The 14,040-nt window shown below is 43.1% G+C and overlaps 1 protein-coding gene across 1 annotated transcript; it reads right to left on the bottom strand.

Annotated features, from left to right (window-relative positions):
- Positions 1 to 75: 75 nt before the first annotated feature.
- Positions 76 to 11,469, bottom strand: pgm2 (phosphoglucomutase 2). Its single transcript, XM_056585795.1, has 13 exons — positions 11,233 to 11,469; positions 9,053 to 9,220; positions 8,509 to 8,700; positions 7,559 to 7,642; positions 7,256 to 7,449; positions 5,412 to 5,601; positions 5,059 to 5,156; positions 4,417 to 4,597; positions 4,053 to 4,146; positions 3,208 to 3,337; positions 2,510 to 2,702; positions 1,820 to 1,953; positions 76 to 877 (listed from the first exon to the last, which is right to left on the bottom strand). The coding sequence occupies exons 1-13, from the start codon at positions 11,305 to 11,307 to the stop codon at positions 775 to 777; spliced, it is 1,836 nt and encodes a 611-aa protein (XP_056441770.1). The 5' UTR covers positions 11,308 to 11,469; the 3' UTR covers positions 76 to 774.
- Between the last annotated feature and the right edge of the window lie 2,571 nt (positions 11,470 to 14,040).

Below are 14,040 nucleotides of genomic sequence, written 5' to 3'. Positions count from 1 at the left end.
TAGTCTATCGCGAGTTTTCTTCCTCTTTCTATCCCGTAGTCTAGCACTTTGAGACTTATGACAAAAATCCAAGTATACAGTACAGTAGGCTACTTGTTGTTTGAGCACATTTAATGGGGGTAAGTAAAAAATATCAGTATTAATTGAGATTTAGCATATGCATTTGACAAACAATGCTGATCGTATATTGGACAGGAAAGCCTTTAAGCTGACAAAGACATGATTCCTCGAATGACTGCAGAACCCATTCACATCACATGTATCACTCTTATCCAATACGTGTCATTCATAATAAAGGCTACTATGTTTTAATTAACTTATTTTAAATATCTATATCTATATTTATATTTATTAGCTACCCAAGAATGTAATGTTGTTTTCAGTTGTATCACAAAGTAAAAAAAAGCACATCTCAAACTGAATACAGCTGATATATTTCCCTGGAAAACTGGAAAAGCAAGAGTATTTGCAGCGGCTTTGGTTTATATATCCCATCACAAAATCCAAACACTAACCATCACTGGAATGTTGTGCTCAGAATGGGTTGACCTTGGAGAATGAATGTTGCCATTACCAAGAGTGTAGGCCTACTCATTAACCCAGGGAATTCTGCGAGTACGCTTCTTCAGATTCAAAGCTGAAAAATACATCATTCACCAAAAGCCAAATATGTTAAAATAATACATAGAATCCGTTGCTCAGACATGGCTCAAAATATCGGTCTAGGCTGTTATTGGTCTGCTATTTATTGTATGTATGTATACAGCTATAGTGCTACTCTGGCTTTGGCTGCAACTTGTTCTTCTCCGGCTCAAAGAAGTGTTCAACCAGGGCGTCCACCAGGTTGTCCAGCTCCTTCTGCAGCTGCTCCAAGTCACTGAGCGGAGGGGGAGAGAGACAGCAAGAGTCAAATAGTCATCTATTGGGATAAGTCGTTTTTAGGAAGGATTCATAGCCTATCCCATGTCCTTCTGAGACAATGCTTCACTACAAGGGATCTGCATGTAGCTCTCAGGGTGAACACACAGAGAATTTCAAAAATACACAGCCATTTCAGGCATTTCTGTTGGGGAAAAGACATTGACTTCAAAAGTTACGTGCAAATCTGAAACTACTGTGAGGTCATTATTGCCATAGTTAAATACCAAGAAAACACCATGGGTGACTATAAAGGGAGACAAGAGACATATTTGTTCTACAGACAGCTTGGACGGTGAAGGGGTATTAAACTGGGAGGAAACAGTGCGATCACCATGGTGGAGAAGGAATTGGGGGAAGGAACTTTGGCTTTGACTCAGTGAAGTCCAGATTGAAACGCCACATGGAGGAGAAAGGGATTGTTGCCGTATGCGGGACAGCTGTCAGTTCACTTCGGGTCCATGTCATTTCTCCGACGCTCCATTGTTCCGTCCTCTCGGTCGTATGCAGACTCCTCCGACTGGACTCCTCCCGCTGCTCCGCCGCCGGATGAGTCCGCAAATGACCGAGAGGTCGGAACAATGGAATGACATGGACCTGAAGTGAACTGACCGCTGTCTACTGAAAACATATTTCTCGAACGCCGCCTGTGTTGGTTGTTGCTGGGACGTAGAGGTCAACCGGAAGTGGCTCTATCACCACTTGTTGAAAGGGCTACAGCGACACCTAGGGTAGCGGATTCAGACATGCTCCGGCAATTATCCGATCTCTTACATGCCATGCACGTTCAGATAATTGACACGGTCCGTTCCAGTAGCAAAATCGGTATAAGGCTTATTCCGATCTAGCTGTAAACCCATTGAGTGTGAGCTTCTTGGAGAGCAGCCTCCTTCCTCCTCACCTGTTGCCGGGGGCAGCACAGAGCTCCGTGTAGTACTTGATCTTGGGCTCCGTGCCACTGGTCCTTAGGGTGGCCACGCCTCCGTTGGAGAAGGAGAAGGTTATCATCTGGCTGGAGCTGGAGGTGGGGAGCACCTGGTGGGTTCATGGAGACACGCATGGTAGAGTCATTGAGCTGGCCTCTGGTCTGTCAATGTAGATCTGAGGACTGGACCCTTCTGCCATTGACCTCTTTGACTATGCGTTCTAGCCAAGGGTCTCCCAAGATTGTCGATTGATTGGTTGAAGATTTGTTTTATTCTGATTTCCTTGTTTATTCTATAACCGTCGAGGTGTCCCTGAGCAGGCGCCGAACCCTAACTGCTCCCGACGAGCCGGCTGTCGCTTGTATGGTTGACTCCGCCGTCGGTGTGAGAATGTGTCACTGTCTATGAACCGTTGTAAGGCGCTTTGGATAAAAACCGTCTGCTAAATTCCCTAAAACTTAAATGTAACGTGTCAAAAATAGCACTGCCTAATATCTTAAATGAGCTAGTATTAATGTAAGTATGAACATATTGATTTCATAATGAATCTAAAAGAGAGACAAGTGAACGATATATGTGCAACAGCGAAGCAATGGCTCACTGATCCAAATCTCTAAACGTATGAAGCGTTGTGTGGATCCCCTCATGGTGCATCCCCTCCTCACCGCCTTGTTGTCGGGCTGACTGCTGTCGTGGCCGGTGGTCAGGTCGCGCACCGAGGTGACCGAGAAGCCGCCGCACTCGCTGGGGTACGAGTCCTTCTGGTCGCCGTGGTTCCTCAAGCGCTGGAAGAGGCTGCGGATGACCTCCTGGTCGTGGCAGATGAAGTAGGAGTTTTTGGTGATGTGGTAGCCGTACCTGGGGAACAGACGATGGATATCAAAACCTCAAAATACTTTATGTACTGTAAGTACCTCTGGTATTATGTACTTTAACATTATAACCCCTTAGACAAAGAAAATCTCTTACTCTTTTCTTATTGCTACTCTGCATTATGTGAAGGCTTTTATTTTATACTTTTCATTGTTTCTTCTTGTTACCAAAAATGTAAATGGTTGTATAAAGGTTGTGTGCATGTATAAATACATATACATAATTACAGTACAATACATAAGAAGTATTTTAAGGTGTGTGTGTGTGTGTGTGTGTGTGTGTGTGTGTGTGTGTGTGTGTGTGTGTGTGTGTGTGTGTGTGTGTGTGTGTGTGTGTGTGTGTGTGTGTGTGTGTGTGTGTGTGTGCGCATGTCTGTCACTGAGTGAAGCATTTCTCTCCTGAAAGAATTTGGATGGCACACTGAGTATGCCATAACTTGGTGTTGTCATTAGGCCTTGGATGCCTTGGTGTGTGTGTGTGTGTGTCTTACTCTTCGTAGATGCTGATGAGTTGCTGGGAGAGGCTGATATCTTTGGCTGCCAGGTAGGAAGTCATCTCCCCTGCAATGGCTGCAGCACTCACTCCATCCTTGTCCAGTACGCATGGACTGCACATGTACCCTGCACACACACACACACACACACACACACACACACACACACACACACACACACACGCACACGCACACACTTTTGGGTCAATATTTACACACATCTACTAGATTGATCAAGGCAAATATGTTACAAGCGAGTGTGTTTTGAGCAGCCCAGCTAGCTCCTTCCTGAGGGAGGCAGAAGACATCCACTCAGAGGTTCACAGGGTCTGTGAGGGGGGTTCGTCAAAGCAGGTGGGACATTTTTAGCCGCAGCTGCTTTGTCAAGGACAGAACTCTATGAACATGGCAGGCAAGGATCGATCGCATGGTGTCAGGACTCAGTTGTAATCTTACAACTAATCTTGGTACTGCGTATATGATTTTACAATGATAGGGTTTAACATAAACCATACGTTTTGTTCCCGCCCAAAACTCCTTCTTGTCACTCAACCTTTCTTATTTACCAAATATAGTGCTATAGCAGGTATAGGAAGGAGTGAGGTAATTATTTGATGGGTCATGGTCAGAGTTTTGAGAGCTGGGGATTCTTAGAAGGTTTTCATGGTATTCTTAATTCAATTATTGATGGGAACAATTATTGAAAGAGCTTTTGTGTGTGTGTGTGTGTGTGTGTGTGTGTGTGTGTGTGTGTGTGTGTGTGTGTGTGTGTGTGTGTGTGTGTGTGTGTGTGTGTGTGTGTGTGTGTGTGTGTGTGTGTGTGTGTGTGTGTGTGTGTGTACCTATGGCCTCCTCAAAGGCAAACAGGACAGATTTTCCATTTTTCAGCAGCTCTTTGGCCCTGTTCCCCATCCATTTGAATCCTGTCAGAGTTTCCTGTCCACACAGGAAATTATACCAGAACCATGACCAGACATTCAGTGGTAACATGACACGTCATTTTCATCTATGCCTGCTTTAACAGTTTGTTAAGAATATGCAGAAGAATGAATGAATTTACGGCTTCTAAATACCAAATACAAAGACAGAATGACTATCCCACCACATGCAACTCTGATAATCAACCAAAGAAAAAAACATATTGAATTAACATATTCCCTATAAACGGTATGAGGTGTTCATCTGTTTCGGATGAATCGATGTTACCTCAAAGTGGAAGCCTTCCTTGAGTGCGATGGCTCTTAATATCTTGGAGGAGACGGTGCTGGCCAGCATGTAGACGCTCTTCACCGCCGCCGGCTCTGGGTTCTGCTTCTTCCAGCAGCGGAACATCCACCAACCGAGCAGGGCCCCCAGCTCGTTGCCGGTGAACACCCGCCACTGACCGCTGCACAGGGGAGGGAGAAGGCATCGGAGCCCTTCAACAATATGTTGGAGGGCTCCAATATGTTGGAGGGCTCCGACCCACCGACACCTTGGTGTCGGTGGGTTATCCGGAACAAGGAAGTTCTCGGGTCTCGCTGAGAGCCCTATCACCGGGAAAGTGTATCAAGGCTGCGTGTGGCGCGACACAACTTCAGTGACGACGACGTGATCGGAGCTGTGTGTTTGTTACGGGTCATGGGTTTCATTAAAGGTTCATAATGGAGTTGAAAAGAAGATTAGCCTATTTAAATGATGAAACTGAAAGAGCAGTTTGGTGCTTGTGTTCGACCAATCACAGACACACTCACATCTTGCCAAACAACTTGTGAGTGTGGCAGGTGCATCTGCCTTAAACCACAGTAGAGCACACACTTCTTAAAGGCAGGTCCACACATTACACTCCAGATGCACAAATAAACACACCTCTTCTGTTTCTCAGCGATGGCCAAGCGGTCAGCGTCTGGGTCGTTGGCCAGCACCACGCTGGCTCCCTCTCTATCAGCCAGGGCGAACGACAGAGTCTGCAAACGAACAGAGCACATTTCATACCACCCTACCACAACTGTGTACCACCATGTGTGTGTGTTGCAGCCATGTGGGATTGTGTATTACTGATTTGCAGCAATTATTTATATCTGATTTTGAGTGATTAGATGGTGTGAGTGATTATGTGTGTGTGTTTGCGGGAGGGATTATATGTGTGTGTTGAAGTGATTATGTATGTGTGTGTGTGTGTGAGAGAGATTATGTGCGTAAGTGTGTGTGTGCGTCTGTACCAGGACCCCTTTCCCCTCCTCTGGGTTTGGGTACTTGACGGTGGGGAACTCAGGGTCAGGGTCCTTCTGCTCCTCTACGGCAAAGGGAGGTCGAAGGTCAAAGGCCTTAAACGCTGCCTGGACGAACGTGTGGCCGACACCATGCACAGACGTGTGCACGATTTTCACCTCAGAACTCTTGTTGATGTCTCTGTGAGCAGAGGAGTGCAAGTATAAAATATTTATAAATAAAATAGGTTTTGCAACTATAATTACAATCCCATTTTCTCACAATGGTTGGCACATAATGAGTCCATTCGCGCAAAACTAATAAGAGCCATTTGGGGTTAAAGTCTCTTAGCATTTTAAACAGGCTCACACCTTAAAATGACTCGGAAAGATCTGTAGTCAATGCTGATCGATAGGGGTTTAAATAACGCCAAGAATGAAATAACTGTGATATATTCTACAAATAAAAATGCGGGTAACCCTGTACCTCTCCTTGTATACAGTAATGGTACTATCGTCAATCTCAAAATCCCTCAAAGGAACGCCATCCAGCCGGCTGAACTATGCTAGTCCGCGCGTCACACAATTGCTCAGCTAGTTAAGGCGGACAAAACACTGTTACTGAGTTTTTTAATTCTGAATGTACACCGCCTACTGACTGAGAGGGGGTCAATCTTCCACATTTCCACTCTAACCAGTCACCTGTTGGTCAAAAGCAGTCAGACTCTTTCAACCAGACCCCCCCGGACTCTGTCTTATGTGAACCATTGCTAGTGGCACACATGCACTTTAATTCACTTTTTATACTGTACACTTTAAAAGGTGGTGTAGGTTAGTGCAGAATAAAACCATACTAATTCAGCCACTCTCCGCATACCTCCGTGGTTTAGCCCAGTCTCACCTGACCTCACTACCTCCTAGTTAATGGGATGCTCTAACCCGCCCGGGTCCTTTGTTCTGTCTGGGAGCATAACAGTCCGTGAGGGCCCTCTGTCCCTGTGATTCAGATACACACCTATGGTTGCACAAGTTAAAGTCTGTTTACTACTTTCTTCACATGCTGTTGGTACTTGAATGGGTATTTGTATATTGGATGTGATTGAATGCTTGAGGATATGCTTGAGCAGTATAATGTGTAGCTCGACTTGCCTGTTTGCCTTGGGGCTACAGATATAATTGGTGTTAACTGTAGCTGTAAGAGTGCTGTGGCTAATTATTTAGCTGACGCGCTCGCTGTAGGCTGGCCGTTGTGCCAATAACAATGTCCAACTGATGGACCTGATGTTTGCAATGCGTTTGGAATAAATACCCCAAAGGAAAAGGACGATGTTGGACATTGTTATTGCCACAACCGCCAGCCTACAGCCAGCGCGTCAGCTATATAATTAGCCACAGCACTCTTACAGCTACTCTTACAGACTCTATATTATGTTATGTTTCTGTTATGCAGTACTCCCGGTATAATATATATTAGTATAAATTAGTATTGGTTTTAATAAATTAGTATAATCCCTGTCAGCCCACGCCTCACCCCCTTGGTTAGAGTACTAATATTCGTTGTTTAGGTACCTACATTTAGTTTCCTAAATGTATATTATTTATATTATCTACATCTTTAAATCCTTTATAGAAAACCAGTCAAGCCTTATGTCCTATTGCCCTTCATGTGTGTACAGCGGCAATAAATGTCTGAAACCGAAACATCCGTTGTACCTCCTAACTACTTATCACTCAAATCAAGCTCTTTAAACTTACCTACCACACGTTTAATATCCCTACAGCTGTATAAATTGGGTAATAAAAGCTGTTGAGATTCTGAACCAGGGTTCAGCAGGGTTGTCGGGCTGCTGTCGTACCTGTGGTGGCAGTGCTGCTGGATGGCCTTGAAATACTGCTTGTGGATGTCCTGGTAAGGGTCCTTCAGCAGGGGGCTGCTGAGGGCCTTCTCCGTGTCCCAGGCCTGGGGCCAGGGCTCCAGGTTCTCCTCTATGGCCTGGGCAATGCCCTTGTCATGGGGGGGCACTATCTGGGCGCCATTGTCCCAGTACACCTGTGGGGTGCATCAGGGGGGGAGGAGAAGGGATAAAAATGGTTTAAAAGGAGGGACGTTTTCTATTTGTAGCTACTGGAGGATTGGTTAGTGCGACTTCTGATCTGACCTTGTAGCCGTTATCTTCTTTAGGGTTGTGTGAGGCGGTCACCATGACTCCAGCACACAGACCTAGGTGGGACACTGCAAAGGGCTGGGCAGCAGATGAGAACGTTATCCTACATATTTTATCTTACCAGTACATGCAATATGCCATTCGTAGAAAATGACAAACATATAGGAACCTATGTGAAAAGTGAATTGCCTGTAGATGGAGAGCATGAAATTACTGACTTTAGTTAAATACTTTTTACATTTTTCATGGACACTATTGAGTGTCTGTCTGTTTAGAATATATTTTGCATAGGCAATGATATAATTAAGAGATACTATGTCACTTTGCACACTTTAAATAAAATAAAATAATATAATTTGTGCATTGGAATCAATATGTCTCTGTGCGTAGAGTGTATTACACAATATTTACACTGAAGCAGTACATGTTTTTTGGATGTAGTTTGACCCTATCGCCATGCCAACCTTTAAACTACCTGTTCTCCCTGTTCTATATGATATGACATGACTCATCTTTTGCTTCTGCTCTATCACATTCTTGACCATAATCAGCATGTTATCAGCCTGAATGAACAAAGGGAAATAACGATATATAGTAATTTATGATATAGAACGTTTACATTTAATTGTGGAAAGTGTGTGGTTGGTACTTGGTAGCTAGTTTAAGAAGACAACCATGACCCGAGTGCAACCAAACACATTCTGGGGTTGGGTGGAGCTGCACAACTGCAGTTTCACCGGCACCCCCACCCATCCCCCGAGGAGATCTCTGAGACAGAGGCATGGAACCCCTGCTCCGACTGCGACAAACAACCGACTGCACTAAACCGGTTTCAACATGATCAACCTTTGCCCTGCTCGTCCACGGGGCCCAGTAAAGCCACTGCGCTGACGTGTGTCAGGGTCAGCTGATGCATTTACGTGGCATGCATTGCCATGACTCACCACGAAGGGGGTCGGTGTGATGTCAGAGAAGAGGTGCACAGGAACCCCCCGGCTGGTGAAGGCGGCTGCAGCCAGGCTGGCAAAGCGCTTACTGCTGCCCCCGCTGGCCGGGTGGGCGCGGGCGTCATAACCGATCACTACGCCCCGCTCCTTCAGGTCAGGGAAGCACTGCTCCAGGTAGCCGCAGAAGCCCTGGGAGGTGAATCCGTTTAGGTAGGATATTGTTTTATATTTATACATATTAAATCAATTTAGATAGATTATCATGTATTCGATTTTCATGTATTCATGTATTTATTTCATTTTCAATTCCGTTTATTTTTGCCACCTTGGCAAAGAAATATGTAAAAAAAAAACAGAAAAGTGAGAAAGAAAGAAAGGGGGAAATAAGGTAAGGATCTATGCTTAGTAGGTAAGTGGAATGCTATGCTTGATGTTGCTTGTTAATGCCTTGGTGTGTGAGTGTTTCTTTTGACTGTTTCTTGGAGATGTGTGTGTATGCGTGTGTGAGCGAGTGTGCGTGTGAGAGTGTGTGTGTGTGTACCTGTGTGGTCTGGATGATGGTGAGGTCGTTCATGCAGGAGACCCCGGGCCCCATGGCGGCCCTCAGGCCCGCGGTGCCAAACACCATCCTCGAGGAGAAGCATCTCCGCAGCTGCTCCAGCGCTCCCTCCTTCACCAGGGCCTTCACCAGGGCTGCTGTCTTAGGGTTCTGTCACCAAAGCACATGACACAATCAACGGGTTTGACCTGAGACCACCCCAGGGGCTCCCATGACGGTTGGTTGTAATTAGGGACATCCCTTGTCCTCTTAACGCAATGAATGACCCTGTGAGTGAATCTACTACTAGTAAAACAACAGGTTACTGTTGTCTTGCAACTGTGTACTGATCAGAATGGAGCCTACAATATAACGGATCATAACAAGAAAAATAAAGGAACTTGTTTGTGGTTATTTTGTTTTACTTCAATCTCTATGCAAGTCTTTGTTTTATGTCAATAGACCCAGTGAAAAAACTGAGTTATAAAGTTGATATTTTATAACTCCGTTAATAATCCAAAATGTAATAAATTAATAATCCCCAAAAAATAAGAAAAGATTATTATCATATCTGAATCGAGACTGTTCGTTCTACACAGTATTACGATGCATCGAAGAATCGATTATTTTTCCCACCCCTATTGGTTACTGTACTCCAACAGTTCTAACAGAGTCTATTGTTTTGCATGTAAGCTTTTTGGTGAAACTAGAGTGGTGGGGTATAATAACTGGCAGTGTCTTTCAAAGATACTGAAGCACCATGAAACAAGTGGTTACCACATAAATGCTTATCTGATGTGGAAAGAATTGGCACCCCGCTTATGCCTGGGTAAAACTATTGATAGCGAATTGCAGAGAGCCTGTTGACTCGAGTGATCGACTGACTCAGAGACTCTTCCTTGCAGAAAGAAACCTGCCACTAAGGGGGACTGTGAAGATGTGAATGGCATCTTCACTGTGTTAACATGTTTTAAAAGATTCACGTGTTCCTGTCTGGCTGTTAGCCCTGTAATAGTCTGCAGCTGTGGCTCATAGATTAATTGAGCCACACCTTTTCTGGTGCTCCTTAAGAGGGCCAGAGTTCTAGACTGGAGGGTGGCTTGAGTTGTGCAAGTGCGACTGTTTTTAAGTAAAAATATGTTCTTAACAACAACATTGTGCGTCGACGAAACTCTTTTTCACAGGGACAAAATGCACAGATAGGAAATCCTAGAAATGGACATTTTCTGGGTATCCTTGATCTCTTATAGCACGGTATGATGTTACACTGGCAGAGCATCTTAGAAAGGCTGCCTCTAAAAGAAACACCGGATATCTGTCCTGGTGCACTCAAAATGAATTTTTTGATTCAATATCAGAGTGTGTTTTAGGTCAAATTTGTGCCCAGATCAAAGAGGGGAGGGGGGGAGGGGGTATGCAGACACACTGCTATGTGTCTGCATACCCCCCAGAAAGTAGGCAGTTGCGCCCCTGCTCACACTGATAATGAAATTAAGTTTGTAAATGTCTGGTCTCGATATATTGAGAAAGTTAATCATATTTAAGCAAAAATGTCAGTATCCTTGCTAGGTCTAGGCTACACAATGTTGTGATGTTAACCACATATTTTCATATGTTATGGCTGTTACATTGGGATAACAAATACATATGAGTAAAGAGTAGTAGGCTATCTGCCCATGTTAAGTAGGGAGGGATGGTTATGCAACAAAATGTAATGCATGCCCCTACGTTTTTTACTTTTTCTAGCAGCTATCATTAAATGAAGAAAGAACTGTAGAACAGGGAGTTTTTCTAAAAGGGAAGAACACAGTTTCTCCACACTGAAACTGTTAAAATAAATAGGAAATGGCACATTGTTTTGCACTTCGTTGGACCCTGGATTTTTTCCCAAATTGAAAAACTTTATTTGTACCCTGTACTGTATATAGAATTATATTTAATTATATGATTACAAGCCTACATTGAAGTACAATGTCTGCCAGATATCGCATTGTAATGATGTAACCCTGTACAGTACGCGTCGCCTATATTCACGTAATGTAAATGCAAGGTATTATTATAGATGATAATAATGCGAACTCTACAGCGTGAAGAGTCACGCAACTATCCCTGCACTATCTGCGAATACACTGCCTAAAAGAAACTAAAAGAAACTCATGGGAACATGTTGTCATTCCACCTACCTTGTCATATGCCAGCCAGGTTTTGATATCTTGGTCCAACTTGACGTCCACGATCGTGGACAGGCCATTCTCCATGTTTGTCTCACTTGTTTGAGGCACTGTTGCTACTCAGTTGAGTGTTGTGATAACGTGCTGATGAATATTGCTGAGGAAGGAAGAAGAAACTGCGATCCTGACCTGACAGGCAAGCTTCCTGGACTCTGCGACGTGCTACGCATGCACGCAGGGGCGGAGCCAGAGGATAAAGGACGCCACTATGTCATTCACGGGATTTTTCCAGTCTTGTGACCGAAGCGAATTCAAGTCAGGGGGGTTGTATTGTCAAACCTGAACGATCACGCGTTTACCAAACATTTCTATAACTCGGTACTTGGGTCTAATTGGACTTTTTGACTATTTGGCCTGAAGCATCCATACGGTCCGCCTGGATAGATGGCTCTTTAACTTGAAAGTTTTAGAAAACCTTGAGATTTAAAAATATATATTTTTGTAGTAGGTCCATTATAAAATCAATCAAAAGTCTACATCAGAGCAGCCCAGGGACCTCAAACTCGATAGCCCGATCTAGTCCCCCAGCCCCCCTGTATTGAGGGAAGATTTGTTATAACTGAAGTCAATGGGGTGTTAAAGTAAACAACCTGTGCTCACCCGAGGTCGAACAACTCCGCTTTGCCAAAGTTGGTACACGAAAATGTGTCCAAAAAGTGGCTGTCGAAAAAGTGACAGACTGCAGGACTCTTTGCTGTTAAAAAGCTGACAAGAGAGTAGTGTAACAAATTCAACTTAATTAACTTAAATTCATCTCACATACTCTAGTTCTGCATGAGCAGTTGAGCACTATATGAGCAGCTTTGTTTTGAGCTATTGCTTATTACGATTACTTTCTGATGTGCTGGACCATATGACTGTGCAGTAATCAAGCTGAGATAGGACTAAAGCTTGCATTAATTGTTTAATTAAGCATCCTGGTAAATATGTCCTACAATATCTATTTGCAGCCATCCCTATACTCATTTTCTTCAACATTTCATCTATCTGACTAGTCCAGGTCATTCAGCTTTCAATCAGCACACCAAGTGGCTTAACTTCTGTGACCTGTTCGATTTCTTTGTCATCTAGTTTTAAATGCAGTTTTGGCTAAGCGTGTATTACTATGCATTTTTTTTATTTTTATGTTAAGTACCATTTTATTTATGTTAACCAATTTCCTTATCAGCACTAGCTATACATTTAGAACCTTTTCAAGATTTCGTGGTGTCAACGCTGCTGAATAAATGGTTGAGTCATTTGCGCACATAGCAAAAGATGCATTGTTTAGAATTAAAGATAAATCATTCATATCAATTTATACAGCTGGGATATTAAACGTGTGGTAGGTAAGTTAAGCCTGGATGAGAACTCTAGACACTTATTTTCTACCTTCATACCATAATTTCATTTCTGAATTTTAGCACTGAAATAAACACTTAAATAGTTAGCAATTTCATCTGGTTTGGGGATAAAATGTCCCTCTACCTCTAAGAAGGACGGTGTAGATCTACCACTTTTCCGCATTAGTTGATTAAAAACATTCCACATGGTCTTGCTATCTATATTACTAATTATCTTATGATGATACATTTTCTTCTTGGTTTTATTCAACATTGTTACAAAGTTTCTTAGTTTACGATACATACTCCATTCTCGTTCACCACCAGATTGTATTGCAACTGCCTTGGCTCTATCCCTCTCCATCATGTGTGCTTAAAGTTCCAGATCCAACCAAGGAGACATGGTGTTTCGCACCGTTAACTTCCTGACAGGAGCTTGTTTATTCACGATTGGGAGTAATAAACTGTCAAACGCACGCAGAGCAAGATCAGGGTCTTCCTTCTGCACAACTTCAGACCAGTCAACCTCTCTTACTTCATTATTCATTAATGTTTTTAAAGATTAGTTTGAATAACTTTCTGACCCCCCTTGGGTATTTAAGTCTTTCTTCCAATGATAAGGTTGTGATCACTGCAGCCTACGGGAATGGAAGTTAGATTTGAACACTGCTCAGAAACATTTGTAAATCTTAAATCAATACAAGTTGAGGATTTGACTCCATCCGCTCTACTGCATAACTTGTAGGCTTCTTGACTTCTTATGATAAATTACATGTAGGCCTCTCTGCTAAAAAAAAGTAGTCTATTAAGCGGGCAGTCTCTCATATTCCAGTCTATATTTAAGTCTCCTAAGAAAACAGTTTCATAATTTGCATCACACCCTTTGTCCAGTATACTTTACTGTCTAAGTAGTTGCGTTTGGAGGTCTATATAACAGCACCCTATTAACATTGGCTTTATATACGGAAGTTGAACTTGCAGCCACAACATTTCCACCTCTTTACATCCTAGAACATTCCTTGTTTTAACTGGTATGATCTTGACAGATGGCTACCCCACCTCCCCTTGTTGTTCCCCTATACATATTATATCCCTCTATTTTCAATACGTCACTATTTATTGCTGGATTCAGGTGTGTCTCCGATATTGCAAGTACATGTAGCCTAACTTATGTTCAGTCAGGATTTCAGAAACATCCACATTTTAATTACGTATATTCAAGTGACACAATATCAAGCAGGCTAAGTTATAAGTCCCTTGGCCACTTTGAAGAGGACTTTTGATTGATTTGATTATGTTGACTCATTAGCTAATATTTTTGTGTATAATTCAGCCATTCTTAATGGTTGAGATTCTCTACGCTTTTTAGCAAAGTCTAGAACAATTCTAGAAAACCTCTAACTCTGTAGTGGTTCAATTACATTTTTCTTCTAAAAAC

The sequence above is a fragment of the Gadus chalcogrammus genome, chromosome 3, assembly GCF_026213295.1.
Source record: "Gadus chalcogrammus isolate NIFS_2021 chromosome 3, NIFS_Gcha_1.0, whole genome shotgun sequence".
NCBI classification, from domain to species: Eukaryota; Metazoa; Chordata; class Actinopteri; order Gadiformes; family Gadidae; genus Gadus; species Gadus chalcogrammus.
The sequence above is the reverse complement of the archived record's forward strand: the minus strand, read 5'-3'. Positions and strand labels throughout refer to the sequence as shown.